This window comes from Plectropomus leopardus, chromosome 1 (assembly GCF_026936395.1).
Source record: "Plectropomus leopardus strain MGB_pleo_1.0 chromosome 1, ASM2693639v1, whole genome shotgun sequence".
Classification (NCBI taxonomy): Eukaryota; Metazoa; Chordata; class Actinopteri; order Perciformes; family Serranidae; genus Plectropomus; species Plectropomus leopardus.
Genome location: NC_142176.1, coordinates 20192419 through 20215196, shown reverse-complemented (window position 1 = coordinate 20215196; position 22778 = coordinate 20192419). Strand labels below are relative to the sequence as shown.

At 37.9% G+C, this 22778-nt stretch overlaps 1 protein-coding gene across 5 annotated transcripts in view; it reads right to left on the bottom strand.

The window, feature by feature from the left end:
* tub (TUB bipartite transcription factor) overlaps positions 1 to 22778 on the bottom strand; it is a 67061-nt gene that overhangs the window by 5160 nt on the left and 39123 nt on the right. For 3 of the 5 annotated variants that reach the window (XM_088077298.1, XM_088077293.1, XM_088077301.1), the window contains 8 exons: positions 17545 to 17596; positions 15282 to 15444; positions 13324 to 13461; positions 8390 to 8545; positions 6276 to 6397; positions 4070 to 4261; positions 3706 to 3818; positions 568 to 682 (listed from right to left, as the gene is read on the bottom strand). In XM_088077298.1, coding sequence (XP_087933424.1) covers positions 568 to 682; positions 3706 to 3818; positions 4070 to 4261; positions 6276 to 6397; positions 8390 to 8545; positions 13324 to 13461; positions 15282 to 15444; positions 17545 to 17596 — 1051 coding nt within the window. The remainder of the gene's footprint in view (positions 1 to 567; positions 683 to 3705; positions 3819 to 4069; positions 4262 to 6275; positions 6398 to 8389; positions 8546 to 13323; positions 13462 to 15281; positions 15445 to 17544; positions 17597 to 22778) is intronic. The other 2 variants (XM_042488155.2, XM_042488164.2) reach the window with 1 other exon arrangement.

Here is a 22778-nt window from a genome sequence, read left to right as displayed (position 1 = left end):
GAGCATGTTCATCCAACAAACTTGCAAAGCTTAAATTGCATATGGAGTCTACAAATATTACATTTTTTGTTGAGCTGATGACTACATCAGTATTAAACAAATATTAAGTTATTGTGTCTGCCATGAAGGTTAAAGCCATTCTCCTGTACAAATGTCTGTTTGGATTGATGCATGTGCAGAAGATAACTAGATTTCAGCTGGATTATAACAATGCTCTGACTCCTCAGGTTGTTGCATGGATGTTTTTATCTAATTAGACTCTCTAAATGAAACTGTGCATTTCAAAGGCCACCAGACACGTCAACCTGGATGCTGTATTATCAAAGCAGATTAAATTGCATGTACAGTAGGTCTTCTGCTGGTTCCTATATTCTGCTGATAGTAAATCTTTCCATGTTAACTAATTATAGAAATGACATTACCTCTGACCAAGTAAACCCTAATTTGTGTGTATAATCACACTGAATTATCATGTGTCTTATTGCCAACTCATTGCTCAACATTTTCCTTCATATGTATAAGAAACTAAGAATAGATGAGGGTTCAAGAGTATTTTGTACAACTCACATAGCAAATGGCTGCTAGCTCTTGGCGCAGGTTGCTAGCTTCAAGGCTGGTGGTGCTCTTCATGGGGTTCAGGCCGCTGTCGTATACAGTGAACTTAGTTCCCATGAGGTTAGACCTGCAAAGAAAACATGACAGACTGAAGAGATGTAGCTGTACATCTCACTGATTTACTATCAACTGATACTATGGAGAAAACTGTAAAACAGCAAGCAGCTCCTGTCAGTGCTGATTATTAACATACAAAAAGGAACAGCAGCTGTTTGTGTTTAGAATAGAATATAATAGAAATACTTTATTAATCCCGTAAGGGAAACTGTTTTGGTTGCAGCAGCAAATAAGAGAGCAGCAACTGAATGAAATATTTGATTAAAAGGGAAAATGCATGTGTGTATATATATATATATATATATATATATATATATATATATAAATAAAGCAAAGGCATTTAACATGTGCTCTCTTATAATAAAATAAAAGAGAATTGAATAAAATAACAATAATAATAAAGATATGTACAGTATGTACAGAGAACAAACAAACAAAAAGCCAAAAAGATTAAAAAGGGCAATAAAAAAGAAAAATGTGCAAATAAGTGTGCAAAGGTGAAGATGGATGTGCAGGTGAGTCCAGTGCAGACGGCAAGTCCACCTCCCACACAGAGGGGAGCTGTTTAAGAGTCTTATTGCAAATGGGAGGAATTTGAAATGCTCCACTGCAGGTCACTCTGATTGCTAAGCAGTAATATAGCTGTTGTGCTCTAAAGGAGTTCATGCTTGTGGGATTGGGGTTCAGCAAGGATTAATGGATTGGCGTCCAGGAAGATGGTCAGATCCACATCCTGACAATAGGAGGCTGGGGGTTAATGCTTTGTCTTTATGTGACTTCTTACCCTAGATGAACCTTGAAACAGGGTCTACATGACAATTTACTATGACTATAAAGCATATTTATGTTGTGAAATATAGCATCTATGTATCAACTATAAATAAAAGAAATGATCCTCTGATCCTGTAACCTTAAAAAAAGATTGCACTGTAGTTCTGTTGTTTTATACATTGCAGTAGTGATTCTGTCAAATATGGCAGTTTCTGGTTGCTTTATTTGCATACAGTATCAATAATGTTTTGAACCCCTGTAGATAATTTCTGAAGTTATGCAGTTTAATTAGTTGGAGATTTGCTTCTCCACACTGTGCGCTTGTTCCACAAGCCTTTTCACTTGATAATGATTTCTCACAGTAACAATATTTAATGGCTATTTCTACACTGAGGGCAGCTTTTAGGCCCTTCACTGCGGGGTTTGCATGTTCTCCCCATGTTGCCCAACTATAATTCCTGATATCAAATATTCCATCATCATTTTTTGCTCTCTTTGCATTTTTTAGTACTATTGATATAACTACACTATATTATTACTGTAGATGCTACGGCACACTGTATGCCAAAACAACCAGAAAACAGGAAGTTTTTTCAAAAAGCCATCACTATGTCAGGAACAATTCCTGTGCAATAAACACCAATCAACTTTATCAGTAAATTACAGTTATTTATAGTTTAAATATGAACTGTAAACATGCAAATAAACATCTGTCAAACATAATATAAGCATGCTGTATAAGCTTTATATACGGTGAAATCCACCTAGCTCATGTATGTTACATTTATTGTTCTATTTTCCAGCCCCACTTGCACTAGAGTCTAACTATGTATATATTTTACTTAGTTCTTGTATTCAAGTGTTTGTGTTTAACTTCTACTTTGTTGTTCTTCTTTTTAGTTCTCTTGTCATATTTGTGCGCACTGAGAGCAACAAAAGGCGTGCACACATACTTGGCCTGTGACATCCTCTGACATTCAAACACACAGTCTTAAACAGCACAACAGCCCGACCCAGAGGTTGACTGTTGTGGATCACGTGTACATATGTGTGCATTATAGATAGTATGGCTTTGCATTGGTTTTTCAAAGCCACAGCTTCAAACAGCTGACTGTATACCTCTTATAGTCCATAGCTCATTTAGGCCAGCCCCTCAAGGACTCTTGAGAAGCACTAGATGAAAGGTCACTGTTCATTTAAATTTAGATCGCCATCATTCAAGTGGGATTGTGATTGCACAGGTTTGAGCAGTGCATCGACCAATGGTCAGGCCCGCTCTGAAGATTAAAGGCTGCACAGAGCTATATTTGATTAAACTCACCAGGAGTTTCCATGGAGCCACTAACGCAGCCTTGAAGCTGTCTCTAAAGATTACGTCTCGACTCTCTTCCTGCCTCTTACTGTGGCCTTAAACATTAAAAGAATTTACAGTTTATGTACATTTATGAGGAAGGTAGGAAAGGCAAGAGGTGAGAGGTGAATTATACATAACTGGCTCAGACAACAATGTAACATTTTTCTTATACATTTTCATCAGCGAGGCTGAAAGAGTTCAGTCATTGTAATTTCTTGTGTGAATAATAATATAAAGATGCTGTTCAAGTTCTAACCATTTATACATCAGAAGATGATTTTGTTCATGGCTCATTCCTTATAAGCTTCAGTACACACAGTTCTGTGAACCTTATACTATAAAGTGTTACTCATGCAGTTTTTATGTAGGGTTCCCAATGAATAAATGGGGACAGACTCCAAATGTATTTTAGTTATCTACATATGGAAATGTAGTCTACTTAGATTAAATATCCAATAAATATTACTAGAAAATGTGTTAGCTCCATCTGCAAGGTTACTAGAAATCTATCTTCAAACACCCCCCTGAGGCTTTAAACACTGTATTGGTGTACCTGTGTAGATGTATATACATATTTTGTTGTATTGTTTTTTTTTAATTTTAGTTATTTACCTACTTTTTTTGTAATTGCATTCATAGAGATTTAATGTCAGACCGTGGATGTGGGGGTGGGGGGCAAAAATGTAAGAAAAAAATGTATTTTTGATGTTAATTTTATTTTATTGTACTTGAAATGAATAGATACATTCATCAAAAATGTATCAACACTAAATGCAAGGCTAAACATAAAGTTAAAAAATATATTATAGGATCAAACACTTGAAATACACAAGATTTCTCAGTCAGTGTACATAATTGTGGTGTGGGTTGCGGATATGCTCCATGTAGCAAAGCCACATGAGACTTACCTCAATTTACCAATGAAGCTCTCTCCACCTCGAGAAAGATCAGTGGGATCGATGGAGATGAGGTAATTTGATGTTTTACTCTTTTTCCTCTTCCTGCCTGCTAACAGGAACACCTGTGATAAGCCAAGTCAGAAACCAAATTAGTAAATCAACTTACTCAGACTCACACAAAACAATCTCTTTTAAATATCTTATTACTGACACATAAACTACATGAAATATATGCTCACCATGTAGAGACTGTGCTACTTAGTGAGAGACAATTACTGAATTTGCAGAGTTTTCTCCATGTTTAATACTCCTTAGATGTTTGGATTAAATTCTGTTGTGCTGTGTGTTGTTTCGGCTACCTGACCCTTCTCACCTTCTTGCCGTCTTCTCTCTCCAGGTGAAGGTAGTAGGTGGGATACATGCCTCTGTCCATGCCTTTCTTGTCTCTGGTAATTCTGCACTTCACTCTGACGCCCTGGGGTGCAGGTCGCAGAGAAAACTCTTCAAGGTCATCCACATCGACAGCAGGTTCATTGACTGGTGGAGTCGGTGCTGAAGCCACCTCCTGTAGGCGAAAACAGCCCACTCAGGGCAAGACCCATCGTGAGATGGTGGACTGGTGAGTGATGCATTGGAGTTGACTTTCATTAGAACAGAGTAATGAGCCTGAAGATCAAATCGTCCACAGGGACCGAGAATGAGCACACTGTGTCTAAAATAAGGAGCTGGTGTAGAGACGGAAGATTGAGTTGACTGAAGGGAAAGATTAGAGTGGAATGAGGAGCAAAGATGGCTATCATGAGCACAATGCCAGCTGTGGCTTCACTCTGAACAGAGTGGAGGCTACAAAGAGAATGTGTTTTTAATAAGGGTTGCATGGTGTCTGACCTGACATCTATTTTCATGCCTGAAATGGAGAAAAGCAAAATGGATATCGGTAGACTCAACATTTGACTAAGTAGCTCAAAGCAGGCTGACTTCAGGTGATCAGAAGTATGCAAAAAAGGAGCACACAACACACAGGTGTAGATTTTCGGTGGTGATGCATGGGACACAGCCCCCTAAATATTTAGAATATGTGCATTTGTTTCCCCTTCCCCTAAAAAACATGAACGTAAAAGAGGACTTTAGTTTGACATGATTTAAGACATTTCTACCATATTGGCACAGTATATTCACCAGAATGCGGAAAACTAGTATGATGCTCAACATTTTCTGGCAGAGGACCCACAACCCCATCTCATTTTATTGTATTTTTTAGTTTTTATTTGACCTGTTTTTTTCCCATTGAGATAAAAGATCTCTTACAAGAAAGACCTGGTCAAAAATAGCAGTTTCAACAACAAGCTATTTAAATAAAAACAAAACGATCAGATAAAATAGCCACGCACAGACAGCCTGGACTCAACGAATTTCAACTTGGTTTTAAACTCATTCAAGGTCACTGTTTCAGATCATTTTGCAGATTGTTCCATGCTGTAGGTGCCGAGAACGCAGAACCTGAAAGCTTTTTTCCCCCAATTCAGTTCTGACTTTGGGCACAACAAGACTGTGAAAGGATTATTATCTCCATGTTTCATGTTCAAAGCGAGGTTAAATAAGTGTGAATTTTACCAAGATTAGCTTGTGTCCCCCCCAATGTTGGAACTAAACCCATGCCTCTGGTACAACATAGGGTTCAACAAAGAGCATTTGTTTGTGGTGGCCCACCACAAACAAAACATCTGCCACCATGTATTGATTTTATATATTTGGAACTGGACCATTCATTAGGAGTGCTACTGGAATATATACTGCTTGTTTAAACATTGCACCACACTTTTGGGGCGCAGAGCATACTCTGGGCACAAATGGAGCAGAAGAATGAAAGGCGCAGTGACAGTGAAACATAATAATTAATTGTGCTGGATCTAAAAGTTTGCTTCTGCAGATACTCTTCCTCTCATCTATCACTTTGAACTAATCAGCTTTGACTGGATCCAGAGATCAATTATCCACCCAGCCACTCAAACTTCACAAGCTGCAACTTAGCCTCTGCAACTCAGATTCTAATTCTGTGGGAAAAACTGCAACACATATTTTCATAATACTTGTTTTATGTTATGTTATGATGATTACATAAACTACACGTTGATGCTTACAATGGCCCACCTGGGCCTTTATGCAAAGCTCTCCACCTCAGGTTTGTATCTTCCAAACCAACTGTTTTTCCCTTTGAAACTGCTGCAGGCACATAAGGTGTTTGTATGAGATATTATTCCACCACCTGCATACACTATCATCCACAAAAAGAGAATGGCTTTGTTGTGGGGAAAACATAAATGACAGGCCAGAAATTGTGAAAGCCCCAAATTATTTCAATAGCTACTGTTTGCAGAATATAAAGAAAAAATTGAAGTGCAGCAGCACTTTATCTGTATCGCATTAAGGCATAACAGTCTGGAACAGTACTTTTAGTGACAGAAATAAATCCATATTTTTTTCTTTATGTCATTATTTACTTGTGAAAACTGCCAGTTGCTGGGCAGGATAAAAGCACATGCAGAGAGCACAAATGTCTGATGTGAGCTTTGTGGTACCTTGCATGACTTCTTGCTAGTGGCGGAGCCTGGTCTCGTGTTGCTGTTGAGTTGTGAGGAACTGGAACTGATCTCATCTTCGTCATCCTCTTCCTCATCAAAATTCATACTGCTGGAAATACCTTCACAGATAGAGGAAACACAAAAACAAAGTGAGAAAGAGAGAGGTGTCTTTCTTCTTCTTTTCTCCTACAGTTTATTGGTAACATGAAATCCCTAAGTCCAATAAAACATGAACACATTCCCACTTTATCCAGTATAACTTAAAAAAAAGAACAACCCAACAACATCAAAGTTTGACAATTAAGTAAAATAGCTTGTGTCCCATTGTGGGTGCAACTACGTCACAAGTTTCCATTAAACAAACCAGATGTAAGAACTCAAAAAGCCTTTAGTTCTTGAACTGGTTCTATTGCATCAGCCCATGGCTCCACCAGTTTTTAGCGAAACCATTGTAATCAAGGATGCATCATCAATAGGGGGCATTACGCAAAGCACAACAGGAGTAAACAGTTGTAGCGAGATGGCAGATCATATTGATTACCTGGGAGCTGACAGTCATCACAGATATTTGTTTTTATCCAAAAAAAAACAAGCAGGAACCAACTCATGATAAGAAGAAGTAGAGGACTATTACATGCTAGACTGCTCTCTTTCCAACTTGTATAATATGACAAGCCCACTTATTTCATAACAGTTTGCACTTAAGGTCAAGAACAACTTTGATTTTTTGTTTTTTTTCAATTCTTAATCAATTTACTTTTGGCTGAAATGCTCCAATAGGACAAAATTAAGGTAGAAAAGGGGAATCAGTGGAGACCCACTGGGGTTTTTGGTAAATTCAGGATCCGTAGTTATTGTTATCTCTGGTGTTATCTGGACAGTCTACTGTCTCTTGTTGTTATTCAGTGCTTTCAGCATTTCATTTTATGACGTCTACTACCATTCAGTGTCTGGTTTTCCCATGCATGCTGATTTCATGGCAACTGTAAGTGATAAAATGTAAAATATGTGCTTGTAGTTTCGTGAAAGAATAAAGCTGGCTTGCAGACGAAAATAACAGTTAAACCAAACACAAATAGTGGCTGTTTCCCAGAAGTCTGTGAGTCCAGTCATCCATGTTAAGGAGGTGTAATAACACTTATTTGGTGCCAAACAATAATGTGACTTAACATTTCAAGCTGGTCCACTTGAGGTCCGCTTGTTCTGAATCTCTCTGACAATGTGGGAACACACTCTGCTTATCTGGCATGAAGTTGTAAATTACAGCCCTGCATAATAAGAAATATGGTATTGTTGTATGAGTTTTTTGCCAATAGATTTTCATAAAAGAAATTGCATTAAAAGCGTTGAATAAAAAATACTTGAAATTAAACTATCGTGACATGATATGATAGCACCAATAATGTCCCAATCACTCTTTACATATAAATCCAAAAACTAATACATTATTTATTTCCAAATCTCTTTCTAGTTTTTGAAAAAACAAAAATCTGTCTAAAATCACTATGTTTACCATTTTATAGTCCAAATTTTGAGTACAGAGTACATCATATGCACTGTTAAATGTCCCAAAAAAATTCCCATTATAGAATAACATGCTACGTTTTGCTAAACATCTCACAATGCAATACATTACATTTGGTAGAAATGTAAACCACACTGGTACTAGACTGTACCAATCAACACACACACACCACACACACACACACACACACGCACGCACACACACACACACACACACACACACACACACACACACACACACACACAGATTTATAAGCTTCCAAAATCTTAATTTAATCTTAATTTACTGCTATAGAATAGATTACTGTGTAAGGGAAAAAAATGAGTGCAGTAATAATCAGTGTTTACAGTAACTTTGTTTCTAAGAAACAAACATTTTGTCAACAGAAAAATATGTCAGCATCATATGTTAATAATTATATCATTCACATACTGGGTCTTAAAATGGAATTTCTATTTACAGTTGCAAGTTAAGACATGAATCAGCATGTTTCACCCTCCTACCAACACGCCACAGCAGTGAACCAGAATGGCGTGGGTGTCAATGTGGACTCATGGTTGTGTTATTGCAAATGCAGTGACAGTACCTTTCTTGAGCATGGTGACGCGCAGATCCTGTTTACTCTGTGACTGTGTGCAGCTCATGACAGGCTCTGATTCGCCCTCCTCTGTGCTGGGGTGACCCACTGTCAGGATCTGGATCTGACCGTCATCCTGCAGGGAAGCCAGGCCATCGATCGCTGCTGAGCCACAATCCCACAAGAGCAAACTCCATCAGAATACAACAAACATTATCTCATGTTAAAGTTAAAGTGGAAATGGACACATTTTTTGCTCCAACGGATTAATATGAAACAAATGTTGATTGCACAAAAAAGGCTATAGCATGTTGACACCATCAGTGTTTATGTTGGTTCCATAGGCCCCCAGGGATGATGTTTTCTGTAGGCCAAATTTTCAAATGCTGACACCTGGTTACTGGCCCTTCCTGTCAAAATATGACTGTGTTGTGTCTTTCCTAAGTAAACATTTTCACATGAAATGTGTAGTTTCTGCTTGTTAAATGTATACAGTCTCTTTTTAAAATAAATGCACATTCACCCGGTAGTTGCTGGTGCATCACAAAATGCTGCCACAAAGAGGTGCCTCGTGTGTTGGTGTCTGCCTCCGAGGACCACTGAACAAGCATTGGTATTTGAAGAGTTGGGAGTGAGACCTGGTTTTCTTCAAATGCAATTTTGTCTGCCACTTTGTGATCTCCCTGGAAAATGAAGGCTTGATTTACAGCACAAAGAAAGTGTGCGCAACCAAAACAGGCACTTTTGTCTTTCCTGGTAGCTATTGGTAGCCATCCCAAGTTACCAAAGAGTATCATTGTATGTTTTTTGCAGTTACTATCCCCAGAGGGGAGCAACTAAAGTAACTGCAGAAACTGCCTGCGAAAGAAAAAGAGCCCCGTTAAAGTTGGGGAAAAAACAAAGAGGTAGAGTGATAAATACCAAGATAAAACAAGAGTGAACCTCTGACGGGCATTCACTTGATGGAGAGAGCTTCGGGACATGAGAGGGTTCCAAGCCGACGTTCAGTTTGCATTCTCTCTGTTAGATCAGTAATCAGTGTGCAAACTACACCGTGGCTTTAGGGGGCATTCACTTTTTTTTAACAAAGGGTCAAGGGCTGGCGGGTGCCTCAAAAAGAGGACTGATTGTGACTCTAGTTACAAAGAGACATTCATAGATTCAGCATGTAGGTCTACATTTCTTTATGTCAGCACATCTGATCCATAATTAGTATCAAAAGCAATCATACTATGACACAATATGATCAATTAACCCTTCGAGCAAATTGGTTTGATTTTTTTCAAAAACATGGTGAGAAGGCAATGAGCAACTTACTAAAAATTTGTGAGATTTTAGTAAAAATGTTACAAGAAAATTACCTGAAAATAAACAACAAAAAAGTGTTTGTTGTTTGTTTTTGTTTTTAAAGAAAATTACCCACAAAAAGTGCTGAAAAAAAAGAAATGAAATAAATCTTTGTTTACATATTTTTTGTAACATTATTTTGCATATAACATCATAATGATACAAAATATAGTTTTCTAAATTTTAGGGACAATTTTATAATAACCTTCCCCTTTTTTAGAATACATTTTCAGGCCATGTCGTTGTCATGTTTTACTAATTTCTTGCAATTTGTGAAACAAGAAAAACATATTCAAAGCTTCAAAGCTGGTGACTCCGGAATAAAAACCTTGCAAAGGCACAGCATGTTAATAGGCCAAGTAATAAAAACAATAGGCCAATAAAATAGTTGATGCACTGGAAATAAAAAACAGATTGGCATGATAAATGAGGACCTTAATAAAGTCTGTCGGTCTGTAATTTAAAATGAAGTGTTTTTACAAAATTAACACATTAATGATAGTAGTAGTCTGTAGTTCACACCCTGTCAGTAAGCAACAAAACCTGCCTACTTATTAACATTACATATATTGATATGTAAACAAAGGTGAAGGCTGAAGAACTGTCTGTTCCCACACTTTCTACAGTAAATGACTAAATGAGTACCAGCAAAGTAAAACAAAAGCAGCTGTCCATCTTCATGTAATGACACGTGCCTGATAACATTTCCACATCTCTGCTTCAGTAAATATGTGGGTGTTCTGAGCTGTGTTGTAATGTTTAAAGTCATTGTCACGCTGACTGGCTTTACTATTTAATTAGCTTCCAAAGTGTAAGAGGGAATAACTTAATGTCCATGCTGCTCCGGGCGTTCAACCACAGTTCACTGCAGTTTGAAAACAAGCTCCTCTCTATTTGTCTTTCATTTCCATTATACAGAAATGCAAAAAACAAAATAAAGATAATGGAAAAGGTGAAAAACTGCAAAACAAACATTTTGAAACCCCATTTTAAACCAAGTGTTCATTGCCTTTTGGTTGTTGTTGTTGTTGTTGCTTAAAATTCCAGACTTGGTGCCGTGTTGCTGTTTATATTGAAAAATATTTTTGTTGATTACAACACAATTATAAGACAGTCTAGTCAGGTAATTTATTAGAAAATACAAACAGAGTTTCACATATTGTATATATGCTTAATGTTATTCTTACTTATGCACATATTGTGTTGTACATAGTAGCATCACACATATTTTATATTTCTAACTTTAGATACTAGTTTTATATGCTGTATTGTAGCATTAAGCATATAGTTTTATATTTTTTGGATACATTACACAATCAAGACATTATAAATATTTATAAATTTAAGTATTTTACTTACTGTTGTTATGAACATTGTTTCTATTATTCAGTATTTCTATTTAACATTTATATTTTTATGTGCTTTGCTTGTACTTATTTCTACTTTCTATAATTCTCTATGCTTGGCATCAGAGTGACTGTAACGGACCACAATTTCCGGACCAGTATTTCTGATATTTCTAATAGATAAGCTGATAAAAATCTGTAAATGTATAAATAACTTGTGTATTTTATTCCATGATTAAAACTGCTGGAAGCCTGGCTAGGAAGAGGTGTACATGTAGGAGGCAAACTGTATTTTTATAGTTTTATTTAGATTTGCATTTTGTTTTTAATCACACTCACTATCAGTCTTGTGTTTGATACTTAATTTCAGATGTAGATATATTTATAGAGCAGCTTGAATCGCCTCTTCTGAGTAAATTCAACAACCTGTACTCATCTGTTTTATAGCCTTGATGAAGCTGATTGCATAGTAGTGTGGTTGAATAGCTCTCCTGAACCTGTGTGCTTGTGCTTGAGGTAATCAAAGAGTGAGACAGAGAGGATGTGAGACAGGTCCATCAGTGGTGATTTTGTGGCCTGATTAATCTTTTACCTTCGTGGAATCCCATTTACTTTTTTTCCTGTTATTTTTCTGGGACACAGGCATCCAAAAGGTGAACATTAACTGTGTTGCGCTAGATCACCTGACAAACATCTCTAATGTCAGAAAGCAAATTATGAATTACAAAGATTAATAATGACGCTGTTATAAACCTGGGATTATTGATTGCTTTGTGTATCGGTTTCTTATTTTTCTATAGTGAATCTTTATATTTATATGGGAAATATACACTGATCAGCCACAACACTAAAACGTGAATAATTCAGATCATCTTGTTCTGCTGGGAGACCTTGGCTCCGATGGCCCAAGAAACATGACAAAGAGTTCAAGGCGTCGACCTTGCCTCCAAATTCCCATGATCCCAATTGGGTCGAGCATCAGTGGGACATGCTGGTGCCCAACCTTGCATCCTGCAGGGCTTAAAAGATCTGCGGCCAACACCCTGGTGCCAGAAACAACATCATCAAGATCACTTGACTGTGAACTGATGAGACATGCACACAGGAACTCTGCGATACCCGTACATCCCATGGATGCTTGATCAGATTGGGATCTGGAGAATTTCAGTCCAGGCTGACACCTTGAGCTCTTTTTAACATTTCTCTGGCTATTCCAGGGCAGTTTCTTTTAAAAAGATTTTTTATGGGCTTTTTTATGCCTTTAATTGATAGGAAAGTGTAAGCATGAAAGAGGGAGCGAGAGAGGGGATAACATGCAGCAAAGGGCCGAGGCTGGAATTGAAACCTGCTGCCGCTGCAGCAAGGACATAACCTCTGTAGATGGGGCGCCTGTTCTGTCCACCGAGCCACCGGGCACCCCTCCAAAGCAGACTTTGTGATGCGGCATGGTGAACTGCCCTGCGGGATCAGTGAGTACCATGGGGTTACTTGATCTGCAGCAGTATTTGGGTAGGTGGCGCGTGTCAAATAGCACCCACATGAATGCCAGGTCCAAAGGTTTCCCAGCAGAACATTGAATTGTAAAGGGATTATCAAATTTATTCACTACACTCGTCAGTGGTTTTATTGTTGGGGTTGATCTGTGTATAAATGATTACACTGCATAGTGTCAGTCTGCAATGAGAAGCACGAAAGCAAAAGGGAACAATTGAAACACTGTAGATGAAGTTGGAATACTTCATTTCAACACTCAGTTTGTCCTCCTCCATCTAAAGACTAATTTATGCCTCCACTTGCATCGTGTCAGCAGGCTGACGGCACTCAGACGGTCATACATCATCACACACAGTTGAGCTCTGACAAGCATGGCACCACAGCGGCAGCTAAGAGGGCAGCTTTACTGGCTGTGTTTGTTGCCAGATGTGGCTCGGAAAATCAGCAGAACTATTGTGTGAGGATTTCAAAGAGGGCTTGTACAGACAGTTGCAGCTGCTAGATAATGAGGATTTGGATATTTCTCTATTCACACTGGAGACTGTCTTATGACCTGTATGTTTGTGTTCAATATTAAAAAGTAAATTCCAAGCACAATATGCTTCAAAACAAATTTGCAAACAACACAATTGTGTTTTTATTTCCTCACCACCTCCTCTCTCGTTTAGTCAGTTTGTCAATCTTTTTGCAGTGTGCCTGTCCAATCTATCATTCACTCTATCTGACTACTCTTAATACGATGGCTGGTAGGCTGACCTTTGTGCTTTCCCTTCCTCTCCTTCTTGTCACTGCCCGTCTGTGGAGTTGAGCTGGCCGAGGCTTTGCCCTTCTTGGCTGAGCGAGGCGGCTGTGTGTCCGCTATCACCTTCACCTCCTCCTGTTCAGCTTCTTGCACTAAACACAGGGACGGAGATGACCAGCAGCAGATGCAGGGTTATCAGAGCAGATGGACGGAAAAGGAGAGATGAGGAAAAGAGGACAGAGCAAAGTTTAAAGTTACACTGAATAAAAAAAGAAATTAGAAATATTATGTTTAGCAAATAATAAATAGAAGGTCATACAATATAACAGTTAATAAAGTCAGTGTTAAGTGTTGTTTGTTGAGTCTCTGGCATGAAATAACAGTGTTAAAGGTCCATTGTGCCAGATTTAGGGGGAAATATTAGCAGAAATGGAATAAAATATATTAAGAATATTTTCTTTAGGAAATAAACACCTCGTCCACCACGTCCTTGTCCATAGAGTCCACAGTATTGTACAGCCATGTTTCTACCGTGGCCCAAAATGGACAAACCAAACACTGGCTATAGATAGGGCATGTTTTATGTTTTTGTGATGGCCCCATAGTTAGCAGACCCTCTGCAACGAGCAGCATCCAAAAAAACAACAATTTTTTACCAGTTAAATTGTCGGGTCTATTCGTTTTGGAGAGGAAAAGACCTCTGGAGATAATGTGGCTCCCAGTTAAAAGTTATTCAAGAAAAAAGGTGAGCACTTGTAGGTGCTTGGCTAGCAGCCAATGAGTCAAACCATGTTTGAGAAACACTGAGTTGTAACTTGAAACTGCTTTATTCTGTGTTTTTACTGGTTTTCATCACCTGGTCAGTTTGCTTTTGAGCAGAGGAGATATGGAGATAAGGTCCTTATCTGGAGATAATTTGGCTTCTGGTAAAAAAAACCTCCTAAACAATGATTGCTGAAGGATTTGTAACAAGAAGTTTCAGCTGGTTGCAATCTGCAATCCTCACTGCTACATGCCGCTTAATTCCCCTAAATCTTACACACTGCTCCTTTAAAATTAAATAAATGATAAGTAAAAATGCCACAAAATTTAAAAAGGCAATGGTTACAGTGGTTTGTGGTTCTTCTATCTAAAGAAAAGAAATGTCTTTCTTCATATAAATCAGTCAAATCTTATGTATAACAAGTGTAGTTTTTGTAATGAGAAAGATTGTACTTGATTATAACAGATACATTTTTGCTCAAATATACATGAGAGAGTAATATTTGATATTCAATGCAAATGTAAACATTTATGCAGCTATACAATTCAGATTCGCTCTCAGTAAAATACATCCACTTCCTGACTGTGAATAGAGCAATATACAGCTAAAGTGTAAATGGAAGTCAGTGAATCTATTTCCCTTGTTTGGGGGGGGGGTAGATAAGGTTATTATCCCCCTTCTTTCCATCAGAATATCAGCATATTGCAGAGTAACATTTTTTCACTACATTTTCATTTCTCCCAGCAGGGGATGTGACAGTTCAAGGCCTTGAGCTCAGAAACTGGACCTCAGAACTGGGGATTAGATGGCTGCTCTGGTCTCTGTGTGTAGATAAGAAGACTTCATCAATCCCAGTCTTAACACCATTTCTGCTCTCAAGTGGACAGATTTGCAGCAGTGTGAGCGCCTGCAGTTGATGGTACAGACTATTGCACTGGTCCAACATTGGCTCTAATTCAAAATTGCAATATTAGCAACTGTTTTAATCAGTTATTTGTATAGGTTGTAATTTTGACAATTGTGCTACTTTCAGTACAGTTCAAATTGGGAAAAAAACTGCATGAGAAGAAAAATATCTTTCAGCCCAAGAATAAATCATTTCTGTAAGGACTACAGATTGATCAAACAAGCAGTCTGAGATCTTTTTTTGCTTAATCCATAGTGTTGCTTTAACACTCTGTTTGAGCTCAGGAGGAGTGCCAGTCTCACCGTGGTAGATGGTGCTGCTGTTGCTGCTGAGGTAGGATTCCACCAGCGGAGCCTGTTCCTCGCTCTGTTTGGTCCGACGAGTGCGAGATCTACTGTCCACGTTAGACTGGACCATCAGAGGCTCCTGCCTCTTCTTCTTCTGCTTTTGTTCAATGAGCGCTCGCTGTTGTGGAGGTTTCATGTATGTGTGTACATGCACACATGTCCCAAAAAAAAAAAGAAGAAAAATAAGAAAGAAAAATAATGTGGGCACAGTTTCAGCAAAAATGAAGGGGAGTAATCACATGCACATCACACAGGTCATCAGAGAACATTGTTAAGGAAGAAAAGGTAACATCTGCACACTTACTTACTAAACGGGTAACCATCCTAGAGCCTGCCAGTCCACTGATGTGCATTATGTATAAATAAAGATGTAATTTCCATGTTTCAAACACTTTGACCTGACAAAGAGGCAAGTAGGATCGAAACCTTGTCTTTATTAAACTATCGTAGAAAGGATAATGTGTGCAAGCTTTACTTTTTCTTCATGTACGCAGTCACAGCAAATGAAATAATTTACACCCCCCACACTGCATATCATCATCAGGAATAATTTCAATAATTTAAGTTAAAATAAAAATACAGTGGCACTTAGGTCACTGAAGTAAGCAACAATCACTGCAATAAAGAACAACCTCTATATTTGTGTGGCAGTATTTTAACTGACAGTTACTAAATGTAAAGGTTTTTGTACATACAGCAATAACACAGTCTCAGATTAATCTTTTGAGCCAGCACAACAATCTGAAGATGTTAAGGATGAGCTGTCCAAACCACTTTGACCTGAGGCTGGATATAGCTATTCATCTGGACTAACTGTCAGCTATATGCAAGTCCTCAAACCAGAGCTCATCAAATATTGAAAGTTTCTATTAGCGGAGAATTCGGGCAGCAGAGCATTGGTGCATCACAGTATCCTGCAAAGCTCAAATCTCTGCCAAGATGGTGATGACAATAGGTACATTAACAAAGTGTATGGATTTGATGGTGAAAAAAGTATTTCAGTGGTGAAAGGATGTTGGTCTTTTCATTAAACTGTGCTGTCTATGCATTAGAGAAACCTACAATTAAACTGATACCACATAGCCAGAGAAAACAGAGAAAAAGGGGTATTTGCTTCCACTCAAGAGTTAGAAAACCTACAACTACCAGAATGCACTGCATCACACTGACAAATGGTTCCTGCAATTGGATGACTTAACGCAGCTTGGCCTTTTTGACACAGGAAACAATATGGCAGCTGGCTGGTTAAAATTGATTTTGTACCACAGTTAGTGAGCGAAAATATATTACTGAACATTTTAGATGAGAAATATGCAACGAAGTAACAGAATCTTGCTTCATGTTGGATCAGCGCTGCTTAGTTTGCCATTTGATCAGTATTTTTAGCCTACATTTTTACGATATAGAGACAGTGTAGCAACCACTTCCTGTACATAGATTCTCATATTATGGGCAAGCATTGCACTAAAACATGTTTCTAAAGACATTTTATATTAGAAATAGGCAATACAGTTACATAGCCATGGGTAATTTTGATCAACACAGCCTAGTTTTACAATTTGAGTTTGGTCTGAGTTTGAGAAAGAGAGAAAAAGAGGTGAGTCTCTCTTTCAGGACACTTCTATACTCTTCGTGTGTCCATGGTTGCAGGAATATGAAAGTGCAGATGTAAAATCTGTAGTTTGAGCAAAACCCTTGCCTGTTGCGCAGGGAGATCTTGGCACCGAAAAGATCACAGTTTATCACAGTTTCATTTACACTTACTACCCACATTGTTATGGTGCAAAGTTGGTTGAAAATCGATAAAGTACACCTTTAGGGCTTTGATGTGTGGGTAAAACACATGAAATGCACAGCTGCAAGCAAGTTTCGCTCCCCTTGACTAATAACTTTCTTACACACAATAACAATGATATTTCGTTGCATTAAACCACACGGGAGTATTCAAAAATAAGAGAAGCCAGCTTAGTAAAGAGTAAAATTAAGAATTCATATATTTTCATGCCTCAATAAATTATTAATCCAAACATTATTGACTCTTGACTCATCCTCTAATTAAAACTCAGTTCTCAGAGAGATAACAAGTCCTAGGTGGCCATTTGTGGCCTCGTGATAGAGCAGCAGAAGTTCGTGTCATGATAAAACAGCCCTGTTAAAATTGATTTGGCTGCTGTGAGACTCTGTTATCAGAACTGCAGGAAGAAGAGCAAAGACTTACCTGTCTGTCCAGTTTCTGCTGTCGGAGGTTGGTGCCCTCATCATCTAAAGTGCTGCAAAGACAAAGCAAAGAAAGGAGGGGGGGTTAAAATGATGAAAAGTGCTCCTCTGCTGTTTATGATATTTATAACGTAATAAAGACATTTTCCAAACTGCTTTAGTTAATGCACTTGCTACTGTGAAATTGCATTGTATTGTATTTGTTTCTGCTGCAAAACATTTTGCTTCATACTGAGTCTTAAATTAACCTCATGGCTGTTATTAATATTGCACACACAAAAAGAATTGGCTCATTATCCCTGAAAAACACAATGAGTATGTGAGTATATAATTCTAAAAGGTTTTTTGATAGTTTTGAAAATTTTATCTTGACTATTACAACAATGTAAGACTACAGAGGGAGCAAAATCGTTAGGGAAGGTTTCTGGTCTTATTTTTTGGAGTGGGTAACAAAAATCCTTATCTTTTGTGTACTGTATGCATTTGTGAGGTGTTTTGACACTTACAGTTGCTTATACAATTGATTATACCATAGCCAGTTGCACATGTACCCTCCATTTTACTCATTTACTTTGTGCCCACATGTTCATGTTCTAAACAAAATGTGTTTTGAAGAATAAATTAATTGAAAAACAAACACAATAAACAAAATACATTGTATATTATTGACAACATACACAGGAAAATGTGCATAGTACGCTGCAACCCGTTCTTGTTCCAACCCTAAAATACCGCTGCTTTGATTGTGGACCTACATGTCAAAATATTTACAATATAAAAGTTCTTCCCACGCTGACACTTTCTTTGCATGTATTGCAGACTGCCCTCCCTGGTGATGGTTGAGTGTAATACATACACTTTTTCATTAATTAATCGTGTGAGCGATTCTTAAAATAAAACTCAGATACAGATAATCAGTAAAATGACTAATATCTGCCCCAATAATTGGCCAGGCCAAGTATCTGTGGACCCCTAAGACAAAGTTCAACGATAGAAAACACACCAGCCAGCTGCAAAGTGAGTGTAAAAGAGGACAGAGCTGCAGAGCTAACAGTGCCGTAGCATCTTGGATTAAGGTTTTCATATTGTCTGGATGGCTCATAAAATAATCAACACTAAAGCAGTTTAATGAGAGTATGTGTACTCTTATAAATACAGCCCTTAAAAAAACTCCCCTTTAATATCTCCTGTCTGTACTTCCCTATGAGTTCAAAAGCAACACAATCAGAAGCATCACTTGAACATGACACATTAAGTGAAGTCATAGAGTCCAGTAAAAAAGCATTATCATTAGTGAGAGAATAGGAAGAGTATGAGAGATCCTTGGGTTTCCATTACCAAGTAGCTAAGAAGTCCTGAGTTTTACTAGAAAAGTACTACAGAGATCTGTCTTCAAACATGTCCGATTTACTGAAAAACTCCTCCTTTCACTGAGACAGTTCTTTTTTTCCTTGAGACCTATAATTTGATTTTGGGATGGTTTTCCTCACAGCAGGCGGATTAAAGAATATTAAATAGGTCATTACATGCACTGTAAGTTAATTTGCATTTGAACAGCTTTAAAAAAATTGTTGCAGCTGAGATTTTGCAAAAATGACAAGAAGGCGTAAAAAAGTGACTGTGACTGGAGGTGTATGTGTAGATCTGCTCAACTATGTCAACAAAGATTAAATAATAACTGCACCAAACAACATTTTGGCTTTTTTTCATTAAAATCCATAGCCATACTTAAGAGACTTGTAGCAGTGAGCATACAGATGGCAGTGTCTGTCACAATAAAGGCTGAGACAGAGGGTAATGATGGCGGGTGTCTTATGCTGTACAGACTGTAAAAGCCCTTTGAGGCACATTTATGATTTGGGCATTCCGCTGTTCTCCACCTACACACCTTCAAGAGAAAGGATTTGATTTATAAAAGAGAATGTGTGTGTATGTGTGTGTGTGGTATCACCACAACCTACATAAACGGACATTGTAAGCTACGTTAATCACCCTCTCAGTCCTACTACTGTCTTCCAGCAGGTTATCCTGCTGGTGTACAGAAGAATGTGACAAATGTGACAGATGCTACTATCCATGTGGACATTTCAATTTTTTATATCCCTCAAAAGCATTCTTGTGTCTTTTGTAGCACATTTCATATGTGATGCAATGCAAAGAGAAGGCAAGGACAACAGAAAATCACAGAGGATTACAGAGGATGCAGGAGTCTCATCACGTCCCAACAGCACAATATCAAGCACACACCTGATCTCAGCCTCTAATGATCCTCTGTTTTCCTGAGCAGATTGTTCTGAAACAGCTGGGTAATATCTTCCTCTACAAGAACACCACTATTGACTTGAACATTATTTGATTTGGTGGTACACTGCGCACTGACATAATGCCACAGGCCTGAGCAAATGCCTTAAAGGTCAGTGTTGGTAAAATAAATGTCTAAATGATTTAAGCAAGTTGGCCACTGTTTCTCTCTCCTCCAAAGAGTGCTTTAAGCGAAGAACATTTACAAAGATAAATGCACCTTTTTTCTAGTGCTGCCATCTTCATACGATAATCTATGACCAAACAAGCATTAACATAAAAAGATGAACATATTAACTGCACAGATGTACAATCCAAGTGTTTTTTTACAATATAAAAAAAAAACACTTAGAGAACATGTAATCACAATGCATTAATATAAAGAGCATTCGCCACATGTTGTGTCATGAGAGCAAGACTGCAGCTTTTTTCATTGTTAATGTTATTTTCACTTATTAACCATTAAAGCCTTTGGGAACCAAAATAAGCAAGAACTTTCTTAAATATGTAATCTTGGGTCTTACATGCTTGATAAAAAGCATCAAAAACATTAGCCTCAATCCAAATTTGAAATCCATTTACAATCTTTTTAATGGGTTCAGAAAACACTCTCTCTGACTGCAGCACTCTGGTACAAACTGGTCCATTCGTAATTCGGAGCGCTGCTGGAATGTACCGTTCGGTTGGGGTGAAAGAGTAGCAAAGCGCCAAACAAAGTGGATGTGTAAAGAACTTAACCATTTGTTAATTCATGGAGAAATAGTACTCTCTGTGGCCTCGAACAACAGCTCTCTCATTTTAGTGTCGAGCGTTCAATTGGATTTACGAATGCACCCAGAGTCAGAGAACTCGTTGATTCTGCTTTGCTCCGTGGCTGTCGTCGTGGAGACAAGAGACAATTGACATAAGTGGGATCCAAGGAGGTGTCAATCAAAACTTGATCTGCCATACCCACACAGTCTGGAGAAATGCTATTATCCTCAAAATGAGCTGTTTTGAACTCAGTTTTCTAATAGTTGGGAACATTTGTTTTCACTCAGATTTTTGTAGCTAATTAATGAAACTCGACTTTGATATAATATGTGCATTCTTACTATTTTAAGCCACGTTTCCAGAGGCTTTGGCTTGGGTAAAAACTAGTGGGAGACTGACATCACTATTTATCAGAACTCAAAGTAACAGTAACCAAAATTTACATTGGAATGAAACAGGAGAGAGCAAGTCTTACATCTTACATCTTATTTTTAAAATCATGCTTTTTTGTTAAAGCTAAAGTAGGTAACTTTTATTAAAAAAAAAAATACTTTTTGTTGTATTTACTACAGCTGTTACTACATTCACACAGCAGTACATGAAACTGATAATCTGTGAAAAATGAATTATGTTCCTCTGCTTCCTCGAAGTGCTTCTAAGTGTGTTTTAAAGAATTCTGAATTTTCTGATTTTTTTTTTTAATTTTAAAAAAAATATTTTTTTTTGATAGGACATTAAAATATAATGTATAATGGTGATTCAGCACTGGACCTAGCACATTTGAGGGCCTAGCCAAGCATGCCCTGCCCCCCCACCCCTCTGGCTGGCACCCTGGGCGGCTGCCTATGTTCCCCATAGGAGGATCTGTTGATTTAATCAGAGAATCAGGATTAACGCAACTATTAACTTTAACCGTCCTTCCAGTGTTCGCCGAGTGAACAGCGTTTAATTCAAAATGATCCTCAGTATGCCGGCGGTGCTCATGTGGGAGTTTGTTCATCTGTCTGTCTCTGCTTGAAGGAAAAGTGAAACTCATCCAATGTAAACAACTACAGATCAGGCTCAGCAAAATGACAACAAATCCAATTACGAATGTATTTGTGACAACATGTCTCCCACAAACAAAGTTATAATTTGACAGATGCCAGTCTTTCTCAGTAACATTGTTAGATGTCTCTGTGCTGACAACAGCACTCTATCTATTTCCACATTGGTTCTTTTGTTACATTTATGCTTTTGTTCCATGTTTTTAGTAAATTTCCTTTGTTATAGACCCAAACCAGGTTCTGAATCATTATAGACAAACTTCACCTACAATAATCATCAGGGGTTGGTGAAGCTCGCAGGTCCATGCTGCTGTGGAGGATCAAAGCCTACCAGCGTTTTACTGTGGACACCCCACTGTGCTGCCTCACTGATTGTTCCCTCGGCTGGTGTAGCCTAGCATCTCGAAGACCCCCTGAGAAACCTCAATGCTTCCTAATTAGAAGGCAATGAATGGTTTTCTCCACAAGAGATGGAGAAAATGATCTACAGTAGAAGGCAAAACGATGAAAGGTGAAAGCGGGGGAATTATCTGATGATGTGTGAGGGATGAGGGAATGATGTTGTTTTTCCAGCACTTTTAACTATGACTGAAATTGTTATACAGACATTGTTTAATTGACATGCAAATACACATGCATTTTGTGACAAAGCGTTCCCCAACACTTCTTTATACCTTTTCATTCATCCTGCCTTTTATATGACGTTTTTGTACATATGAAGCTCATGAGGAAGGCAATAATGATTTTTGCAGGCTCTTAATGACAGCACAATTGTGCTATTTTACACTGTATTACCTTCGGTGTATAATGTGGGTTTTAAAAGCTTGCATACGCTCTCAACAATTAAGAAATCTTCCATGCACACTGCCTGAAGACGTATAAATAATGCGACATCTGAATGATTAATGAGCATATAGGTGCATGTATTTGCATAATAAGTTTGGTTGATTACATAATGCAAATTGCAGTGTTGACAGTTACAACATAGTTAAAAGCAGAATGCATTTCAAATACTGTATTTTCCTTATTTTACTCCTCAGTTTGGTCTCTCTCAGTTTGATTAATGCAAACTGCAGCAAATCTGCTTCCATTTCCCAGTAAGTCTTACTGGTACATGACTAATAAAGTAAACAGG